This window comes from Malaclemys terrapin, chromosome 18 (genome assembly GCF_027887155.1).
Source record: "Malaclemys terrapin pileata isolate rMalTer1 chromosome 18, rMalTer1.hap1, whole genome shotgun sequence".
NCBI classification, from domain to species: domain Eukaryota; kingdom Metazoa; phylum Chordata; order Testudines; family Emydidae; genus Malaclemys; species Malaclemys terrapin.
In genome coordinates, this window is record NC_071522.1 from 5,674,124 (window position 1) to 5,697,730 (window position 23,607).

Genomic DNA, 23,607 nt, shown 5'->3' on the forward strand with positions numbered 1-23,607 from the left:
CAACAAACCTCCTGTGGTTTTGCTGACAAGAAGAGAATGGAGGGGATAATATGATGTTGAGCATGTGGCCAGGTGTATAATTCCTATAGACTTATTTTTCTCTGACGCTTATGTTACAGACTAATGTAATCTCTTCCTGTCATTTGGAAACCCTGATAATGTACTTTCTGTATGTTTTGGGTTGTTTGTATTAGAAAAAAAATGTGTGGTCTTTTTTTTGTTTTGTTTCCCCCCCCCCTCACTTCTTGCCTTTAAAAATAAATAAATAAATAAATAAAAAATCCTAATCTCTCGTATTGTAGGAGTGTTTAGATGTTCTCTCCATCCTCCATGGAGATGGCTATTTAAATAGAATCTCACCCAAGTCTAATTGATCTTTTTATTTTATTTAAAGAATTTCCTTGGTGTATTTAAAAAGCAGCTGACTTGTAGACCCTTTTAAAAATAACTATTTTGAGACACTTGTGCCAGTGTATGATACTCCATTGTGGAACTGCTGGTCGCTTGTTGTTGTCAGTGAATGATGGCTTTGCTTGTCAGTCAAAGTGCCCCAAAGCTTTTGGTGCTGAGGATTTTAGGTCTTGGCCAGTGTCTCCCAAATTACTCTGATGGCAATTCCATAGCATTCAGAAACAGAGGTATGTTAATGGGAGAGCCTAAACATATCAGCTAGAGTTCCTATCCCTAAATAGGCAGAATGTTCTAGGGATTTGAGCATGGGCTTGGAAGACAGGAACCTCTTGACTTCTGATCCTAGCTCTGCCAATTACTGAGATCGGAAAATGACTTAATCTTGCTGTGTTTGCTTCCTGCTTCTGTAAAATGGGGATGATAATTACATCCCATATAAGATTACTGGTAAACTTAATTTCAGTGGAACCCCTTTAAACCTCATATGATGGGGAGACCCATTGCAAATTACTCAATTTTGTGACTAAACAATTCAAATAAATAAAGCAAGGATATATGATAAAATGTAGTTGGTTTATTTTGTCAGCTGTGATTTAGTTGTATTTTTTTGATATTCATGGATTACTGGTAAATGTGCTATTATGTGTGTATGTATATTGTACATAAAGTTAAAGACCTCATTATAGCACTTGATATTAAATTGATGCTGGGAGTGACTTCAATCTTTTGGTGCAGATTTGAAGTGGGCAGTTTAGTGAAGTGTGGATTAAAGGTTCCAATGCATCTGATGTTTGTGAAGCACTTTGAAGTTATAAAGCTAATAAATGTAAAGAAATAGTTGAACAAATTACCTTTCTATCAAGGAGGATACTTCAAAATTGGTGTATTGGAGATGGAGAAACATCATGTATACGAAAATTCTAGATTTGCCATCCTGCCCTTTAGTCTTTACTAAGATTTCTATAAAAGCGCAGGACCTGTATATACTATGTGGACATCTTTTCCTGTCCTCCTTCATCCCAGGTGAAATCATAATCCTTTGTTTATAACACTATATCACTTCCACACTAACTAGTTGATGCCACTGTTTTATGGGATTATGACTTCAGGTGGTGGTGGGAATGTACCAGGAACATATAAACTCTTGGGAAACAAAGATCCAGTTTTGTGCAAATTCCTATTAGTAGCAGGGAAGGAGAAATACAGACAAATAATTTAAACAGAATATTTCTAAATATACTTTATAGAGAACTTTAAAACACTCAGTTGACTTCAGTGTTGATTACCTACTATTTTAATAATAAATTTGGTAATTCATGTGCTGTTTTTAGTTAATCTTGCACTCTTCAAGATTGTGGGTGGGCCTCGGGTAAGGTTTAACATTAAACCAAGTCAAGCTCAGCTTAGTCAGTCATATTTGTCTACGGTATTCAGGACTGACCTAATACTATCCAAGCTTGGGGATGAGAACTTCAGTAGAATTAACCCAATAATTGACATAAGAAATGGGTCACATTTTGATATTGGCAAAATTAAAGGCTTATTTTTCTGTAAAAAAAGAAATATAAACTGAACCCACTTCATTCAAATCTGCTAAAATTCTGTAACTCTATCCTCTGTATAACTGCATGCAGTGGAATTTTTGCTCAAAACATGCAGAGATTCATATCTTTTTAAAATCATAAATATGTGAAGAAAATATTATAGTAGCTAGCACTTTCATTTGTTTTTTACTTTAAAATTCTTCTTTTTGGAACGCTAGAGAAAATACAAACCTTAGCTTCATCTTAGAAAAGTCATCAAATTTCTTGATAAATTGTAAAGTAACTATCTTCCCCACCAGACTATTTTATTTTATTTTATTTTATTTTAACTTGGTTGGGCCTCAAACAAGCATCTCATGGATGGAGGTAGCCAAAATGCCTGCTTCAGCCCCTGTGGCCTTTGACTAATCGTTGGGCCCTTCAAGCTGCCCAGCCTAAGGGTATGCAATTGTTCTCTGGTTGTGGCTAATCAGGTAGTGAGGAGTTTTCTAGTATATTTAGCTTTATAAAATTTGTAGTTTTGCTATTAAAGATAGAAATGCATTTCTAAGTAAGCTAATATTTGCCTCTAAAAGATGTGTACTTCTCAGTCTGGCATTCAGCTCCCCTAGTAATGCTTCAGAATTGCAGGACAACTGCATTTACAAACCTCTTCCCCCACTAAATACATGATACAGTATTCCGTTAAATGAAACATGTGACCTAAAGTTTTGTGCAATATTCAATTGCAGAAGTGCATTAGTTTGTGGTGTTCTCCTTTCAAGAATGTGGCACATTGAAGGTGCACAGTAGCTGTTTAAACTAACTCCCTCCCTCTCTTCTCCCCACCCCCCCTTCAGTCTTGCATTGTTGCAATAACACTGTAGTAATTTCCTGTTGGAAATGTTTCACTTTTTCCTCACCCTTCCAGTATGGGTGACATGGCAAAAAGAAGACTTGTCCAATCTAGTCTTCAGCTGTGCCATGTGCAGTTACTTGTAGCAACAGCTTCAAACTTTCAGTTTCTGAAAGAATCTATCCTGGGTCTCCTGTTCTACTATCTACTTTCCATGAGAGAAACTTCGGAAAATGACAATTAATAAAGGAAGAGGTGAAGAAAGAGTGTTTCCTGCAACAATGCATGTTGGAGACTCTATTCCAGTAGGGCTTTCCAGACATCTTCCTCTTTCCCATGTAGAGATTCCAAGTGTCTGTGCTTCAATGCTTGCCTTCTCAACTAGAAGACATAACTTCCTTTTTATTCCCTCGCTCCAGGCTAACAGATGAAAGTATCTCCTGAGGTGAGGAAAGAATGCACGCTATGCCCAGACCTCCTTCATGGGCTTGCCAGTTCAGGTATTCCGATCACCTGGCTCTTGTGCAGGCATTGTCTCACTGACTTAGCGACATGCAATTTCTCTCTTGGAGAGAGTTGCAGGAGTTACTCTGCTTTCTTTCTCTTAGCCACATCTGAGCTGCAGAACCCTTGCAGTTGTTAAATGAGGTTCATCAGGCCATCTTTAGAATATTGTAATTCAGTTTTCCATTTGGATTTTCAGTAAAGCACCATTTTGAATTACTTTTTCTTGCTTGTGTTTTCTTGAATGAAGACTTAGCAGATGCTTGGTATCACCTTCCTTTTGGATGGGCTTTACACCCTCATTTAGTTGCTTAGGAGGTGGGTTCTTAAGGGTCTCCTTGACTTCCATTCTCCATGTGGACTTGAACAGCTTAATGGGACTTAGACACCCTAAATTTGCACAGGATAAAATGTATCTCTCTGAACATATGATTGTCCTGCTTTTCACTTTGGCATCAGAAGTGACTGCCCTGGTTGCTTTCACTTCAAGTTGGTGCTTGGGAGGCTCACAAGTTGGCCTGCCTGTATCACGTTTTTTTGTGTTTTGTTTTAAATCTACCATATCAGAGATTCTTCAATTTCCCAGATCAGGGAAAAATGTTCTCCCTCTGGCATGTTGGCAGGGATCTTGAGTTGTCTCTCTTTCCTTGTGAATTACGATCAGATAAGCATATCTCACATACACCCCACCTCAAAGGAGTGGTTTATCCCACATAACTCCTCATGTGATTGTAAGAGGGTAGACATTTTTGAACTAGAGTAATTACATGCTAGGTTTTAGTGTATTTCATAATTAAAAGCAAAACAAACAAAAAACAGTGTCCGCAGTTCAGCACTTTTATTATCAATCCTGCTAAATAGTGACTGAGTACACCTCTACCCTGATATAACGCAACCTGATATAACACAAATTCGGATATAACACGGTAAAGCAGCGCTCCGGGGGAGTGGGGGGGGGGGCAGGGCTGTGCACTCCCAGTGGATCAAAGCAAGTTCGAAATAATGCGGTTTAATCTATAATGTGGTAAGTTTTTTTTTTTTTTTTTTTTTTTTTTTTTGGCTCCCGAGGACAGCGTTATAACGAGGTTGAGGTGTAGTTGTATTTAGACGAAAAATGATCCAAGGAAATAAGTTTTAGTTTCAAGATTTCATTGTGTGGTTATAAAGAAACAAAACTGTAAAAATTGAGAAATGCTTCTGAGGTCTGATCTGTGTGGGCGGAAAAACTTCTGTTTCATTGCTGACTCTCTCTAATGCTTGGATTTTTTTTTTTTTCTTTTTAATTCACTGTATTTACACTCTGTAAATCATGTCTTAATTTATTTGAGTTGTATTGAGGAGGCATTTAAATGTTTTATCTCATCTTTACAGAATTTAGTAGCTCAAATTAATCTATAAAGAACCTTCATGTTAACACTTTCAACTTCCTTTGAAGGAGTGTGGTAGACCCATGATGCATCAGAAACTGGGAGACCTGTTTTGAATTCATTTTCTTTTATCACTGGGAATCTTATTGTGATTTATACTTTTTCATTGGTAGGACCGTCCTCTTTTGTTTATAATATACAAATTAAATTTAAATCAGTAGAGTGAGAGTTCAGGAAATTGAAAAATAAATTTTCTGGAAGAACTTTGCTGCATGCCACATAAGGCACAGTCCAACAGAAAATGTTGAAAGTGTAGAAACTTTGAAGTGAAGTTTCTAAAGTGTTATTCAATTGGGAATATTTATACATAAGCCCTAAATTTTAAGAGCATTCATTGTCCACTAGTATCTGCAAGAGAATTTTTAGGTGATCTGAATTCAATATTCTAAAACATAATCATTTTTTCCTAGTTAGTAGTTCTCAATCAAGTGACTATAAACTTTTCCTGTTTTCTATTTCAGCATTAGAACTTTATATTCAGAATTTTTACTTTTTTTTTTAAAGATGATCTTCAAAAGATTTGCATTTAAGACTGAGCTTGTACTTTTTTTTTTTTTTTTTTTTAAACTGCTTTGACATCCAAAGATAATGACACATGGTTTTTGGGGGGGGTTCTTTCTTTTCACTTGTGGAGTGAAATCAAGAACGTGATCTTCCCTTTGTTTGATGACCTTCTGGATGTTTAAGAACATGTTTAGCGTGAACTCTTTTTTGCAACTTTGTTGATGGAAAGAGTGTTGAATCCTTAACAAAGAGCTCTTTTTTCCCCAAAAAATTTTTTTAGTCAGTGAAGATAAATAGGTGTTAACAAAACAATCAATTTAATATCTTTAGCAATTCTCCTTAAGGCTTCAGTGTAAATACTCGGCCTTTTGGCTAAGATCAGCGCCGATAACGAGAGTGTGCCAAGGGGACCCTGCCCACCGGCAAGGGGGAAGTGGCCTATATTCTCCCCCCCCCCCCCCCCTCGATGGGCCTTGTCTCTTGAGCCCTGAACCCACCCAACCTCACCGGCCACCGTCAATGCCAAGGAGTGAGCCGGGGAGACCTCACCCGCCCGCAAGGGGGATGGGACCTATCAACCCCCCCCACCCACCCTGCAGGGCTTCTTTCCCCTGGATCCCACCCCGTGAGGGTCGCCCCATCACCCAACCCGCCTACTTGTGCCCATGGCTACTTGTACCCCATGTGTAGATGATTGACCCTCACCGTTTATCAATTAGATCTTGATCTCGCCCACCACCCACCCCCCCATTGGGGACACTACAGTCCGTATGTATTATGTGAGCTGCCAACCCCAACATAACAACATCCCCCCCCATACTCTCTATGTTCCCCCCAATGACTGACACCTGACTCCTTGAATCGTTTGTACCGTCTTTATTTTTAAATATTCTCTAATAAAATTTAAATTTGTTTTACCCTCTTTCTCTTTTTCCAGTGAGCACTTGTCCTGCTCTTTCACCTTTTTCTTGCATGGGGACAGCAATGTTTGTACCAGTGTGGAAATCAGCCAGCACCAACCTGTATATCTTCTTAGTGAAGAACACCTTACCCTTGCCCAGCAGTCTAACAGCCCTTTTCAAGGTAGGTTTCTGTGACTTATTTTAATACTTTTGTTCTTGAGCAATCCTTCATCAGCTGATCCAAAGAAATGTTGATGCCAAAAAGGGGGGAGAGGGAGCAGCAATGAAAAGTACGTTTATGGATTTGTATGACACTATGCTGCGCCATTCATTTTTGGCCACTGGTTCTTTCATAACTTAAACTTTGTGATAAAGCTGATCAGAAGCAGCTAAGTCATCATTCTTTTTCCTAAAGGTTAATGAAGGCGATCTTCCTGTGTATCAGCTGGCCTAAAGCAGGGGTGTCAAACTCATTCTGTAGTGTGGTCAGACAACTAACATTCTGGTCTAGTCCAACTGCAGAATCCTTACCTAATGCTGGTTAGATATTGCATTTAAAGACCTTGTTGGAAAAGTAAATAAATCTATAAGACTTTCCTTTCCTGTCCATTAACTTACTCTCTGTACATCCATCACCCCCTGTAATCCCCCTGCCCCCCAACACTTCAGGAATTCCCATTCTTCGTTGGGCATTCCTGCTCCACCTATCTGCTTCCCCACCCCCAAAACAAACATTTGTCTTCCCCTTTGGGAACTCCCTCACTTGTGGCACTTTAGAGGGGTGGAGATGTGAGGAATGTCTAAGCTTGGTGCCACGGGGATCAACATCGGTGGCAGCAGTGAGTGTTGGGGCTGGGTGACGGAAGAGCAGGAGCCCGGTCCTGCAGACTCAGCAGTGTTAGCAAGGCAAGCTTGTCAAGAAAAAAGCCCTTTCTTGGTCCATCTGGTGCCTTCTGGCAGCAGTGACAGGGCTGCCTTATGGTGCACATTTCCTGTGACACGCCTACATTTTGGGAGCCCTGTCTGCATTCCTACAGCTCAGCCTAAATGTCATGCATTAAGTAGATCATTAAGTTTATGGTCCTATGTAAATTAGCTAATTAATAATTGCATAAAACATCACATATGGGACTCAGTAAACTTGGTAGCTGTGTAGTGACATCTCAAAAAGCTGTTGCATGGCAATAGGGTCAGAAAGTGAACAGGAAGGAGGAGGAGATGCTCCGGCGTCTGTGCCGCTTTTCCCATGAGTTCCCTCTCCAGTCCCAGCTTGAGCTGTAGCGCAGGAAGATGGGAAGAGAGAGCTTGGGGACTGGATCTGATCAGTATGCTGTATGGTTGACACCCCTGTCCTAGAGAATGGGCTCCCATACTGGCTACTATAACAAGTTGTTCTATATGGGAACACATTAGCCTTGTCTATTAATACTGTTCCAGAAATGGTGCTGTCTGTAGGTTGTCCTGTTCTGTTTGCGGTTAAACTGTGTTCAGAAACAGTTTAACTGTACTGCTGCTGATGCCCATTGATAACAGGTAACTTTCCTAATGTGGGCAAGACTATCATATTTCCTTACGTGTAGTCAGTCTGACCTATGTCTATCATACTTTAATTGTAACAAACAGAATGAGGAGATAACTACATGTAGACCATTGAGCAGCAAGTTAACACTGTCACAAAGAAAGCGATACCAGACTCTTAAATGCCACAAATTCGTTTTTTATCTTCACCTGTTCATGTGCACAGACAACTGCATACTCCTTTCTATCCATGATGCAACTTTCTGTCACAGATGTTCAGGTGGATTAACTTCTAACTGCTGTTATGGTACATTAATTCTTACATAACTCATCTTCTTTCAGTACATATACATTTTAATGAGGTATAATAAATTCTTGTTCTAAGATGTGAGTGCAGGGTTCTTTTTATTGTACTGTACTGTAGTGAGGTGCAGTCTAACCTGTCATTTAAAATGGATTATTTGGTAGTAGGTGTTGGCTGAAATCCTAGTCATGGAGGGGGTGCAAATCATTCTCTAGCTGTATCCTAAAATTATTTGTTTGTATATCCAGTTATCCTAAGTCCATTTGGATTAAATGGCACACTCACAGGACAGTCATTCAAGCTCTCAGATTCATCTACAAAAAAGCTGATTGGTGAATGGAAACAATTCTATCCTATCACATCTAACCTGAAGGAGGGTTCTGAGGAAAAACAAGAAGAGATGGATTGGGAAGATGACTCTCTGGCTGCTGTGGAAGTCCTTGTAGGTATGTAATCTTAATGCATGTTGCTTCTTTACTGAAATTCTCTGGCCAAGTAGGAGCTAGCGTATTTTAAAGGTAAACCATGATCTTGTAAACCTTTTGAATGTAAGAGATTCCTGAATCTGACTTCTGTTCTTTGCTGTATGTTACACACTGTTTTGAAGAATAGTTTAGCTGCCTTTATTTTGCTGTACCAGCCAAAATTATTCTATAAGTGACAAATCCTTGTCAATTACCTGGTGCAGCTAAGAAGGGAAGCTTATTTTGGGTCCTATAGAACATTTTTATAGCTAGAACATAAATGGCAATTGAAAATTTCAGTCCTGAAATCTGCTCTAGGAGTGATATAATAGTATTTCTTCCCAAACTTTTGAAAGCTAAGGCTCCTTCAGAAAAATGAAATCAGTTTAATCTCCCCTTCAGTCTCGCTATGTGATGCTCAAGGCCTATGCAAAATGAGCGTTCATTCACAGTAGATTGTGTTGATCTTCGTAATATACTTTTTCTTATGCGAGTTGGGGACTGGAATAGTTAACAATGTTGACATTTTAAAGTAACAGTGTTGGCATCTGAGTTTAAACCCAGTGAGGTGAATGGGGCGTTTCACTTCTCCGAGCTACTGCTTCAGGTTCTGTGCAAACTTGGGCAGACCTGGTTGCATTGGTTATCATAGAATCATAGAATATCAGGGTTGGAAGGGACCTCAAGAGTTCATCTAGTCCAACCCCCTGCTCACAGCAGGACCAATTCCCAACTAAATCATCCCAGCCAGGGCTTTGTCAAGCCGGGCCTTAAAAACCTCCAAGGAAGGAGACTCCACCACCTCCCTAGGTAATGCATTCCAGTGCTTCACCACCCTCCTAGTGAAATAGTGTTTCCTAATATCCAACCTGGACCTCCCCCACTGCAACTTGAGACCATTGCTCCTTGTTCTGTCATCTGCCGCCACTGAGAACAGCCGAGCTCCATCCTCTTTGGAGCCTCCTTCAGATAGTTGAAGGCTGCTATCAAATCCCCCCTCATTCTTCTCTTCTGGAGACTAAACAATCCCAGTTCCCTCAGCCTCTCCTCATAAGTCGTGTGCTCCAGACCCCTAATCATTTTGTTGCCCAGGCTAGACACACAAGGGGGCTGAATTAAAATCTGGCATTTGTTATACAGTACTTGAGTCACATCTTCATGGTTTTCTTCACAACTATGGCTGCTAGAAGCTTTAAAATGAAGGCCAAGGCATTAGAGAACAATTAAGGCCTGTCCACTGTGTCCTCCCCCACCCTCCAAAGCTAAACTCTGACCAGAAACCTTTTGACCCAGCAGAGCCCTGTGGGCCAAGAGCTTTTGGAATGTTGCCACCTAATGCAGTTATTTGTGCACCTCAAGTGTTGCAATGTGAAGGCTCGGGGTTTAAACCCTGATGATGATGCATGATGGGAATGTTGTTTGTTTGTACATATTAGAATATTTTTGCTTTCAGTTGTGTTTAAAAAAAAAAAAAAAAAAATCTGGAAGAGTTAAGAAATGCCAGATTCATGATGAGCCATGCAAGCTTAATTTGTTGGCTTGTGCATCATAATCTTTAATCATATGATGGCATACTGTCTTTTTCCACAGGACTGCAGCCTCATTTGTGCACAGGCTAGACACACAAGGGGGCTGATTTAAAATCTGGCATTTGCTAATATTTGAGTGCTTGACTTTGTAATCTAAATGACCTTTTACTGTTTTGTATGTAATGTAATTGTGGGAAAACTAACCTACATGCATGATCACCCTTTTCTAAATCTTCTAAATTAGTTTTTTGGAGATGGATTTTGGGAAAGGTTTCTTTTCTTGTGTCTCTTAGAACCCTATGTTTTCTCCTTCCCAAGTTTCCCATTATGGATGTATAATTGAGGTAGGATTTAGAGGCATGGGCTTCCTTTGTGCTAATAGTTGTATAAATATAATCGAGATGGTCCCTGCCCCCAAGAGTTTACACAGTCTAAGTATAAGACTTTAGAAAACGGGTAGATACAACAAACAGGTGAGACTACAAGGAAGCAATGAGCTGAACAGGTCAGCATTGTAAAGAGTGCTTTCATAAACCTTAGCATTGAGCTTCTGGATTTCATACATGAGGCCAAGGAGAACTTCTTTCCATAATAGCCAGTCAACAGTGCTCTTCAACTGACCAGAGAGTTCATCATCGAATGATCTAAGACATTTCCATTTTTGTTCCCACTGTACTCTCAGCCCTTGCTGAACTGGAATAAAAAACTGGGCATCAAATAGGAGGTCCTGTTAGGCAGGACAGAGTTCTTACTGTAGTAAACATAATTGGAATCTCTGAATTTCTTTACTTGAATACCCAGACACCTTTCGTTTGTCATGTGAAATTTCTATTTAAGGAAACCCAGTATATATTTTCAGTTTTTTAGGAAGTTTAAAATATTGGAAATTGTTGACTTTATCTGCCAGTTTCACCTGCCCCCCTCCTCTTTCAGCCAAGTAACTTATACAAAGCCTATGTCTGCACTCTCCCACCCTAAAATGTATCCTATCCTGAGCTGAGATCCTGTATCGAAAGTTTCATAGGAGACTGAATTTTTACAGAAAAGAGATTGTACTGTATGTCATCTGTATTACAATCTTAATTATACAAGTTATTTCTATAATTAACAGCTTAATTTTTAATCTATAAGTAAGACATACAAGGTAATCTTTTCCCCACACTTGTTTAAAAAGAATAATGGAAGGAAATGCGAAAAAAGAAAACCTGACTTGACTATTAAGCCAGCACAAATATGTGACCTTTATTTGCTAGGCTAAATTATTGGAAATGCCTTAATTTTACTGTAGCTAACTGTTTTTTAATAGTAGCAAAGAAGCAAATACTTGGGGGTGGGAGAGATTAAAATGAAGAAACTTCCACCAGAGTGGAGTTGCCACAATACCAAGTATGAATTAATTGACAAGGAATTCTGCTGTTGAAGGAAATTGCTTTATAGGAGAAACTGAAAAAGTAGGGTAAACTGTATTGAATGACTGACAAGTAACACATTTAGAATAGCAGTGGACAGGAGGATAATTACAAGAAAGGGGAGCTTGTAATGGTATTGAAGCTCATCACAGTAACTGGTGGCGTAATAGCCATTTATATGTTGGAATACTTTGTATAGAAAAATGGTTTGACTTTATCAGAATACCTCTGAACAAGAACTGTCACTGGTACTGCAGCACTTATAATATATTAACATAATTAAACCAAACCTCTCAGAATGACTGCTATTCAGTCATTATTTATGAAACAGTGAAAGGAGCTACATAATTGCCTCAAGTTATCTAGTTTTCTGGCTTGCTTTAGTTCTCTCATATAATTTATAAGGCAATAGATAATATTGCAATATGATTTAAAAAAAAACAAAACACCAAACTACTGGAGAGAGAGAGAATCTCATATTTGGTCATGTAGCTGGTACTCAATGACTGAATTGAATATATAATGACTATATGCTTCTTTTTCAGCTGGTGTGCGAATGGTCTACCCAGCATGCTTTGTTCTAGTTCCTCAGACAGACGTTCCTGCTCCTAGCACTGTGGGGGTTTCTCACTGTTCGACTACTTGCTTGGGTGTCCACCAAGTGCCTGTTTCCACAAGGGATCCTGTCATGTCTTCTGTAACTTTGACTCCACCTACGTCCCCGGAGGAAGTTCAGACAGGTATAGTCAATATTCCCTTTTCCAAAAAGAAAACTGTCTTGAGGTTTCTGCTTAACATAAACTCTCAGAATGTTTAGATAGTATTCAGAGCACTCTATGCAATTGATTGGTAACCTCCAGTATGTTGTCCTTTAACTGTCACTGTAATCCTAAAACTGTTTGAATTGTAATAATATTCTAGATTTTTATCATTAACACTTTTTTTAAATTTTTTATAAAAAAATTAATTTAGCACAAGAATGGTATTTGCAAAATGGTTGTAATTTAAAACCTGGATATTGGTTTGGCTGGACAGTACTTGTAAGTGTTATGCAGAAACTCTGGTTTGGGAGTGAAAAGGTGACACTCCCAGCCTCTTTACAATGCTTAAAGGCTGATTCCAGAGCATTTTTATAATGTTGGAGAAGGCTGCCTACTTTCTCATCTGTGAGCAATCACAGGTGTAGTTTTCAGTTGTCAATCTGTATCAGGATAAAAATCTCAGAATTCAAGGGTCGGGAAAGTCTTAGTGTTAGCACTGGAGCTCTTCTAATGAAAGTCTAGTCACTGCCTTGAGACTTTTGAATACCTCCTTAGCCAGGGTGGATAAAAATCAATGATTTTAAAAAGACAGATTTTTTTTAATTAAAGTTCTGTATTTTTCTTTTTAAAAATAAAGGTGTTTATCATAATTTCAAACTTAATTTTAGCCTATATTAAGGGCCTAGATTTACTATGAACATAATTGAAACAACAAATAAAAAAATATGCTATGCCAATGAAACCTCTTCATCTTTTAATGAGTTAGTGTTGCTTTTTTAATTGCATACAGAATTAGAGGAAAACATTTCGGTTTTGAGGTCCGCTCAAGTTTTATAAATTTCACTATTATGTACTGCATTAAGCATCTGTATTTTCAGTTTTTACGGTTGTGCAAATGCTGATATTAACTTTTTTCCAAATGTGAGTACTGAGAGTTTTTGTTGTGCAGAAAAGCTTCTGCATTCATTACTTTTATTTTCAATCTAGCTAGCAGGTGCAGAGAGAATATTTTCTTTTGGACTAATTCATTCAGAATTGAGAAACGGATGAGGAATCGAGAAAGCTGGAGAGCTTGTTTTTCCTCTTCCAATCTGTGAATAAAAACCAGGGGATGAGGTCTATTAATTTGAAAAACTTGAAGCACATAGGGACAGATTATCAAAAATATTTAGGTGCCTAAAGATGCAGATAGGTGTCTAGTGAGATTTTCAAAAGACCTTAAACAAGTTTGAGTCTCTTTCCCATTGATTCCGGTGGGCATTAGGCACTTTCAAAAATCCTATTGCATCTTTGGGTACCTAAATATCTTTGTTTTGGGTTGTCATGGGCTAGATTCTTAATCAGTCAATTTACTAACTCCCAACTAATAATTCTTGTTTCAATAAATCAGTTTTAAATACAACACATTAATAAAGTTTTTGATATCTTAGATGTGCTGGATATGTAAGTATTTAATTAATAAAATATTGGTGTGTTTGTGCATTTTTAATTAAATTCCAATTTTTCATCCAAATGCAGTACGACACGCATCACAAGTAAAAATATCATTTAGTAAGTGTAGAAGGCATAATTTTCCATTTTCTAACATTAAAAATTAAATGTGTATAAGTGTATCCTGGTTAGTGAAAAGTACTAAATTTAATGTAAAGCCTATATATATATATATATATATATATATATATATAAAAATTTCCTTTTTGCAAATTAACATTTTGTAGTGGTTATACCAACCAAAAAGAATGAACCATTATGTAGGAAAATAACTAAGAAGTACAAATATGAAATAACGTTAAAATTAATTATTGTAATAAAATTTTCCTACATGACTCAAATTGGCGATTTTACATAATGTTGGATTGATCATCAATTTACTCCCTCTTCCTGCCAATTAGAATTGTCTATATGTATAATACTGTATTGCTGCCTTGTCTAGTTTTAAATATCTCAACCAAGGGGGCATGTCATGTCTGTCATATGTATATATGTTAAATTTTCATTTATTTTTTTAAAAAACCTCTGATTTGCCCTTTGTACCATTCTGCATAAGTCTTCTTCCTTTGGAGTTTACATCCTGCAAAATGCTTACGGTATATACCTGTACTTAATTATGCATCTGTGTCCCCAATGAATAACGTATTAGGTAATTGGGGAATATCAAAATGCAATAGGAATTGCCGAAGGCCATGTTAAGGGATGGATCTAAAACCCACTGAAGTTACTGTAAAGATTCCTGTTGACTTCAGTGGCCTTTGGATCAAACAGTAAATCAACTTTTCATGATCAAACTGTATATGGTGAAGGATTAAGAATTATTTTATACAATTTACATGGTTTTAGGTGTTTTTATCTCTATATAAAATGCGAGCGTACACACAAAGTTACACAAATATATGCTTCTTAAATATATATACTTCTTAAAGTCCTGTTGGTGCTGCCTTTAGTTTGAAATGTGTATTTAAATTTGTTCCTTGAGAAAAGAGGTGCAGTATTCCTAGGGATATATTCTCTTCTAGGAGAAGGGGGTCTTTCTTTCTAATATTGGGCTTATGCAGAAAAATATTGACCAGAGACTGCAGAGTAATACACCTTCTTAGGGGGTGGGGAGAGAGAGTCATTCAACTTGTGGTAACACATGAAAGAGGGAAAATAGCAGGGATTGTTTAATTTGATCACAGAATGCAAAATATATTTGTTCTTGCATAGATTTGATAGTGTTCCTATTGCAGGAGTGAGAGTCTATTAAACACTCAATGTAGCTTCTAAAGAAATTTAAGGTGGCACGGGAACTCACTTCAATTTAAATTTGTATGCTGTTTTTCTGTATGACCTGACACTATCTCACTGTACACCATGTATACCTACATTTTTTTCCCCACTTTTTTGTTCCTAATTTTAAAATATGTAACAAAATACATCCCTCAAAGGATGGTGTTTTGTTTTGCACATTGGCTGGAACAGTTTTTTTGAGTTGTATGGACCTCTATAGTCATGTTGCCTGGTTGGCTAAAAATTATTATTATTATTTTTTAACTTTTATGCTGCTTTTCCATTTTCAGTTGATGCTCAGTCAGCCCAGAAGTGGGTGAAATTTTCTTCTGTTTCTGATGGATTTAGCTCTGACAGTACTAGTCACCATGGTGGCAAAATCCCTAGAAAACTAGCCAATCAGGTGGTGGATCGAGTTTGGCAAGAATGCAATATGAACAGAGCACAGAACAAGTATGTACTCCTTTCTGAAAGTGAAAGTTAAAGCTGTATATTAAATAGTATGCCTTAATTGTATATAAATATTGTACAGCTTCTTGCTGCACAAAATGGTTTGAAGCAAGGCCGCTAAAGCCTGTTAATCAGCAAAGTGTGTGTTACTTTTGAAACACTTTAAAGTAACTTACTGCGAATGCTAGTTCACATTACTTATTTCTTCAGTATAATGTTTGTTATCTTTCCTGACTCTTGTGCTCTATTAACATTTAGCAGAGGGTAAAAACTAAGAGATCACATACATTCTAGTTAACAATAACTCGCCAATATTGAATCCTAGGAGAAAGTATTCTGCTACATCAAATGGCTTATGTGTTGAAGAGACAGCTGACAAAGTAGCATCCTGGGATTTTGTTGAAGCCACACAGAGGACAAATTGCAATTGCTCAAGGTACAGTACCCAGTAGATGTGTCCAATAATGTAGACAAAGTGAAGTATGCAGGAATGGTTTTAATGACAGACTTGGGAATACTAAACCATAACTGTTTGTACTGTGGGGGGATCTACATGATAAATTATTAGGTTGTGTATCCTGAGTCCTGAACTCCATTATAGACTCTTGGTGAAGGGCTCATACCTACAATTAGATTAACAAGTGGATTTTTCTTTGTTTGCATGGATCAGCACAGTGATCTAATGGCAGCTAAATGTGGATTTCTGAATTCAGGTGTGGCGTTCTGAGGGCACGTAAGGCCTGGGACTATAGAGGCAATATAGATTCATAATCTTTAGGATTCTTTGGCTAGTGCAATGTGGTGTTGGCAGGCATAGGAGGAAGAAGCCAGAAAGAGAGCTGGTGTGGGGCCTTGAGGATTTGGGAAGGAAATACTTTTCCCTTTGGTGGGGCAGTATCTGCATTCTCTAGAAAGGTGGGTGGATTTGAAACCCCTGTTACGGCCGATTAACAGCATTACGCAGTACTTGCTTCCAGTGAACGGCCCACAATAACTAGAGACCACTGGAAAAACTTTGTTCTAATTTCCAGATTTCTATTCTAGTTTTTTGCTTTTGAAAAGTGTGGGGAAAAAGGTTTCCGAGAACACACTAACAGTTGTGTTTTCAAATTTAATTGAAGTACCGTTAATCCCAGTGGTAGCCGAGGTTGGGGCTTTTTGGACTTTTTGTTGTTGTTACACCACATAGAATATCAAATGTTATGTGGCTGTGATGTTAATGATTGAATTTAAGAGCTTATCTGCACAGGCACAAAGGAAAGTTAATCTGAATTAACTAAAAGTGTGAATTAAAAGTGGATTACTTGGGTTTTCATAATTGTATGTTCCAGACCTGAAGAAGAGTGAGTGTGTGTGTGTGTGTGTGTGTGGTTCACAAGCCTTGTCTTTCACCAACAGAAGTTGGTCCAATAAAAGATATTACCTCACCCAACTTGTCTCTCTCTCAAAACTAGGCAACCATATTTTTCCTGCTTCACTATTTAATACCTTCTAGAACAGTGCTTTTCAAAGCTGGTCCGCCGCTTGTTCAGGGAAAGCCCCTGGCAGTCCGGACCGGTTTGTTTACCGGCCGCGTCCGCAGGTTCGACAGATCACGGCTCCCACTGGCCGTGGTTCACTGCTTCAGGCCAAGGGAGGCTGCGGGAATGGAGGCCAGCACATCCCGCGGCCTGCCCCGCTTCCCGCAGCCCCCCTGGGCCTGGAGCGGCGAACCGTGGCCAGTGGGAGCCGTGATCTGTCGAACCTGCGGACGCGGCCGGTAAACAAACCGGTCCAGACTGCCAGGGGCTTTCCCTGAACAAGCGGCGGACCAGCTTTGAAAAGCACTGTTCTAGAATACTTTGAAAAATTCTAATTGATGTATTTATTTTTAAAGAAAAATCTAGTTCATATAAAATGAAATACTAGTGTAGATATACTTCAGGGATTCACTGAAATATTATTCTCCATTTGTTTTCCAGGCACAAAAATCTTAAACCAAGAAGTTCGGGTCAGCAGGGGCAGGCACCACCTGTAGGCCAACAACAACAAGCAGCTCCGAAGCACAAGACAAATGAGAAGCCAGAGAAGGGGGATAAGCCACAAAAACGCCCTTTGACTCCTTTTCACCATCGTGCATCTATTAGTGACGATGTTGCCATGGAGGCAGATTCAGCAAGTCAGAGGCTTGTGATCACAGCACCAGACAGTCAAGTGAGATTTTCAAATATCAGAACTAATAATGATGTAGCAAAGACTCCTCAGATGCATGGCAATGAAATGGCAAATTCACCTCAACCACCACCACTTAGTCCTCACCCATGTGATGTAGTTGATGAAGGGGTAACTAAAACTCCTTCTACTCCTCAGAGCCAGCATTTCTATCAGATGCCAACACCAGATCCCTTGGTTCCCACAAAAACAATGGAAGACAGGATAGACCCCTTGTCTCAGCCTTTCCCACCTCAATTCCCAGAAGTTATAGAACCTACAATGTATGTTGGTACAGCAATGAATTTGGAGGAAGATGATGCTAACACCACTTGGAAGTTTTACAAAGTTCCAAAGAAAAAGGATGTGGAATTCTTACCACCACAACTTCCAAGTGATAAATTCAGAGATGATCCAGTAGGACCAACTGGACAGGACAACATAACATCAGTTACAGAGTAGGTATTTTTTTTTTAAAGCACTCAATAATGTAACTCACTATAAAATTGCCAAACTGAGTCTTTTTTTTTTTTTTTTTTTTTTTTTTTTTTTTTTTTATAAACCAGAATAGTATGTCATTTCTTTAATACAGTATGTGGTATTTGAACTGCAATCTCATTCAAAATGTCAATGATTTTTATGAAAGGACATTTGAGTTTCACAGTAACCCTTTAGAACTCCAGTCATGCAATAGACACAGCATTCATTTGTTTGAGTTTGGAAAATGTTGATGTCCTTAGAGAAAAACCATTAAAAGTGCATTGTAATAATTTATGAGATTCTTAATCACAGAGCTGAATCTCCAAAATGAAAGCTTGGTGTTCATTTGTTATCAAATCAAGAGTTTTTTACCATGTGGAAATATGTCATGAAACAGAATTGGTACTGTAAGTTTGTCGTCTGACCTGGGGCCCAAAATATAATGGCCTTAAAGTCACAGCTAATTTTAAACATAGGAGTGTGAGTAGTCCTATTGACTTTAATACAACTACTTGCTTGTATAAAGTTAGGCACATGGGTAAGGACCTTGCTAATTCACAGCTTAAATTAGGAGGAATTGAAGAGCACAGTCAAGGGGTACTGTTCATGTTTCCATCATTAATCTCTCTTCTGCAGTTGACTTGTGCCTGTTTGGGACTGTAAAGTGTATTTACCCCTTCCCACCCAGTGGACACAAAATAGATCCCTAGTTGTCCAGAAGAAGGATTGGTATCTCTCTGTCAGACTTGAGTTTTCTACAACTTTCAAATCTTAATTAATATTTCATGATTTAAGAGGCTGAACTGAAACTTGACTTTCCTATTTGGTCAAATTCTCCTTTAAAACTGGATTGATTATTTTTCACATTGCTGAATTTAGCTGCATGTGATCCAGGCCACTTGAAGGCACATTAGTAAAAGTTAGGCTGTTAGACAGAAAGGCATCTGCTGCTTCTAAGTGAACACAGGATAAGAGTTCTGTCCCTTGGTCATGGTTTCTTCAAGTCTCTGATTCAGGTCCTCTGTAAGTCCCATTCACACACACCCTCCTCCGCCCCCACTTCCACCATATGCATTGTAGAAGGTCTCAGACCCAGAGAATCCTGTTGGTGTGGGAAGGTGCTTGTAGTTCCAGTTTTAATAGATGAATACATAGAAACGGTATATGTTTGTCCATATGTCTGACTAGCTTTTATATGCGGTAATGTATGTTCCTTTGAATACCTGTTTAATTCTCCCTCTTGTTTGACTCTTTGAAAAGCTCAAATTTTTTCAATATAAATGTCTGCAGGAACATTTTCAGAGCAACCCCAGCCTGTGTTCTAGCGTTGGCTCTTTTTTCATAGTGGGCTACCCTTCTGTGTTCTTCTGCCTCTTCCCCTGTGATCAGAAGAACCTGGCACAGAAGAGGAAAACATGTCCTTGATAGTTGGATCTGTCTGTAAGCTAGAATTCTAGTCAGTTATATTGCAAGTAGGACTGCTTTGATGGTCCTTTTCTAGGTGGAGATCCAGGCTGGTACCACTGTTCGTATAATTAGAAAGACTCGGTCAGAGGACCATGCTGAATAAAGCTTTTGCTCCGTGCTGCTACCTTAACCTTAAACTAGTGTTTTATCTAAAATGCTAGAAGATTTTTTGGGGGGCTAAAAATATTAGTCTCAGGTAGCAACATAGCTGCATTAGCCCGTATTACACGTTGAAAGGATCTAGAGCAAGAAGCCAGCAATGGAAACTCTTGTACTGGACAGGGAAATATCTGAAAGATTTTAATGGCAGTTCAGCTTGGCAGATCAGCTCTGCTTCAGATCAGACTTGCTTAGTATGTACAGTCTTTGGAAACTGGGAATTTTTGTCTGAGGACATTTGATTCCATTTTCAAAGAAAAAGTGTGAGTCAGAGACTGCTTTCCTCCCTCCCCCCTCATATTGAGTCTTTTTTTATGTATAAAATAAAGACCTCTTTAGGTTCATAGAAGATAATGATGATTGGACTCATTCTGTTAAACTCAGACTATACGAAGGTTCTACCTTTTTGTTTCAAGTGTTTCAGAAGCTGTGGTGAGAAAAAGCAATTGATTTGAGTGACCTTTAGGAAGTACATACTAGGTATTATTACTGGGAGCAGAGGAGTCGTCAGTCATGCTGCCTGGAAGACATCAGTTTTTAAGAGGGGTCGCAACTACTGTAAAATATCTGGAATCTGCTTGTTGGCCTGGTTGTTGAGGTCAAGGGACTGTTCAGTTATCACTGTTGCAGTGCTCCAATCAGTGCTTTATATTCAATGTGACACTTCTTTTGTGTCTTGCAGAAGTGCCTTAATAAAGAGATTGAGGTTATCAGTCAAAGAAAGCTAACTATTGAGATGTCTGTTGTTGGTGCTAATAGCTCTCAAATCTCGCGGAAATGCTTACTTTTAAATAATCTTTCTTCAGGGCAGACAAACTTATTTGGATAAGACTCAGTCTAGGTTTCTTTTGGAAACTGGTTTTTCAGCCCTCTGTAGAAAATGATCCTCAAGCCACCATAAGTTACCTCCTTGTAGTATTTTAGCACTGTAAGAAAGCTTGAGCTGTGTGGGTTTTTAAAGAAACACTGTGTTCAGTTCCAAATGGATAAAAGGGTTCAGATTCTTTCAGATTATATAAATTGGTTTAGAAGTTTAGCTGCAGTGAGATTTTATCATTTTGCCCAAAATGTTAATTTGAGTCTCTCTGCAGCTCACTTCATCAGCCAAAAGAGAAACCTTTCTTCTGTGCGCGCCCCCCCCCTTTAAAGATCTTCATAGTTTTGATAAATTATGGAATGAGTTAGAGGCAATAGCTTTTAGTTTTAAAGTTAATTTGATTGAATCAAAGTAATAGCATCTCTGCTCTTTATATATTAAACTAGTCCTCTGGATATATTTACATACTCTTATGCCAGTTTTTCTTTTGTGGACCTGCTTCTTTCAGAAACACTCCTAGATTGGTATAAGAATGCTGCAGAAAGAGAAATGTTTTCTTCCTGTAAACTCAGTAGCTACAAGTTTTTATGTAGCAGCAAAAACTGACTCTAGAAAGTATCGATGACTTTCACAGTAGAGAAATGTGTTTGAGGAACAGCCCTATTGATTGTGTATTATTTCCAGTATAAACCATATTCTTCCAATGTTTACTACTATGTGAAGTGTTAACTTGATAGAAATGTACCAATTTCTTGATGTGCAATCATTCAAGCATTTTGTCTTTGGATTCCTAAAAAAGGGTAGGTATTGGAACGTACAAAAGGAAGTATTACCAGGAAATAAACCATCAAAAGGACTTAAACTAATCTTCTTGAAACTTTTTTTTTATTCTAATTGTTGTACTCTGTCAAGGCAGCAGCCGTAAACTACAAGTTTTATTTTTATATACACACCACACCACACCTTGAAAACATATTCACCACTTTGTAGGAAGCTTCTCCTGGTGAAAGAAGGTGCCTGATCCATCCATGTCAGCAAAATTTAAGCTTTTATTTATGTATATATATTTTTTCAAATTATAGCCCATATAGTTGAAAAGAGAACCTTCCAAATGTGAACTGCATGCGAACAATTGCAGTGTTCTTTGCTGAGATTGTAAATACAGTAACTCCTCACTTAATGTTGTAGTTATGTTCCTGAAAAATGTGTGTGACTTTAAGCAAAATGATGTTAAGCGAATCCAATTTCCCCATAAGAATTAACGTAAATGAGTGTGTGTGTGTGTGTGTGTGTGTGTGTGTGTGTGTATAATATATATAATACACATACACAAAACTTATACTCTGTGTTTATACACCCGCAGTATAAGTTTTAAACTAACAATTTAATACCGGTACACAGTGATGATGATTGTGAAGCTTGGTTGAGGTGGAGGAGTCAGAGGGTGGGATATTTCCCTTACTGCTAAATGATGAACTAGCAATTGGCTGAGCCCTCAAGGGTTAACTCTCTCACTCTGCAAGGCAGCAGGAATGGAGGGAGATATGCACATTTCCCTTAAGTACACTGCCTTGTTAATTATATCAGCTTGCTGAGACTGCAGCTGCTACAAGTTCCCTCTGTCCTGAGCCCTGCTCTATGGAAGATGGGGTAAGTGGGGTGCAGGAGCAGGGGGCAGGGGGACACCCTGACATTAGCCCCCCTCTTCCTTCCTGGCACAGCAAGCAGGAGTCTCGGGGAGCAGCACATGGCAGTTGGGGGAGGGACACAGCTGAACTGCAGGTAGCTGCTGCACAGGGAACTTAGGGGAGCAGGGAGCTGTTAGGGGGCTGCCGGTCCACCCTGGTTCCAAGCCCCCAGCAGCTAGCTGCAATGGGCTGCTCTTCCTGCAAGCAGTAGACAAAGCAGGCGGCTGCGAAACGACATTAGAAGGGAGCATTACACAACTTTAAACGAGCATGTTCCCTAATTGATCAGCAACGTAATAACGAAACATTAACTGGGACAACTTTAAGTGAGGAGTTACTGTAGTCAGTTTAAGTCTGCTGCTTATAGCTTTCTACCACAGCAGCAGAGTGAAACTGACTGTCAGTTTCACTGGCCATTCACAACCCTTTGTGTAATAGTCAAACTGACAACTATCATAACTATTTCTCTCTTGCTGTTTTGGAACGCTGAGAGCAGCAGCAGAGGTACTCGAGCTTTTCTTCTCTCTATCTTATATATTGGCCTTTGGCTGATTGTTTTAGTTTTCCAGCTAGCAGGGTCTGGTAATTATTTCAAGATGTAGTGTGTGTAGTGTTACAGCATTCAATTGTCAGTTTCTTCCACCCTTCCAGACAGTAAAGAAATATATATTCTGATACAAGGTTTACTCTTGTCAGAGTAAGAAGTTTGATCTTTCCTTTTTTATAGCCTCTAGTTTAGTTTAACAATTTATTGACTATAATTATTCCAGAATAGTTTGCTATTATATTTTTCCCCCCCTCTGGATAATTAAAAAAGAAAGCAAATACTTAAAATCTTTCTTCTAGCTGTTTGTCTTGTTACTCAAATTGCTTGTTTCTAACGAGTTAGTTTTCCAAGTCTTTTTGTTGTATTAGTTTATATAGGATGTTGGAAAAGGGAAAAGCACTCCAGCTGTATCAAGGTTGCTCCAATTGTAAATGCCAGCTGTCTGACGCACAATCACAGCAAGTTCATTGCCTGCCTGGGGATAATCCTGGAGATACAAGATCTGATCAAGCATATCATCGTTGCCTGAGAAGGATGGGTTGAAGTCCCTGTTAGCTGTAAGATGCTGCACAGAAGTATTCTAAATAATGCCAGGGTTATGGGATTGAGAGTCAGGTTGGAGTGCGCTCTATTTCAAGTGGTCTTGACTGAAACAAAATTGTTAAGTTATGCTTTTGCATCCAATCTACTGTTTGTCTTATGCTGAGAAGATGTTTAAGGTGCTGAGGGAAGCCTGAGAATATCAGTGTGTCTTCTCAGGTACAGAGGTTGAGGTAGTGCCTCCCTTAAATAGATGTAATTCCTGAAATGGCTTGTGCTATCCTCTACTCATTTCTGTAGGCCTCTTTGTGGTGTCTCACAAATTTATTCTATTCCACACTCCAATTACTCTTAACCTAGGCTATCAAAACAAGCAATGGTAGTTGTGGGG

General features: G+C 38.7%; 1 protein-coding gene across 1 annotated transcript in view; it reads left to right on the forward strand.

Moving 5' to 3' along the window:
• MED13 (mediator complex subunit 13) overlaps positions 1-23,607 on the forward strand; it is a 76,716-nt gene that overhangs the window by 27,291 nt on the left and 25,818 nt on the right. Inside the window, exons 4-9 of the mRNA XM_054008078.1 lie at positions 6,163-6,308; positions 8,198-8,395; positions 11,897-12,091; positions 15,169-15,331; positions 15,654-15,764; positions 17,290-17,976. Coding sequence (XP_053864053.1) covers positions 6,163-6,308; positions 8,198-8,395; positions 11,897-12,091; positions 15,169-15,331; positions 15,654-15,764; positions 17,290-17,976 — 1,500 coding nt within the window. The remainder of the gene's footprint in view (positions 1-6,162; positions 6,309-8,197; positions 8,396-11,896; positions 12,092-15,168; positions 15,332-15,653; positions 15,765-17,289; positions 17,977-23,607) is intronic.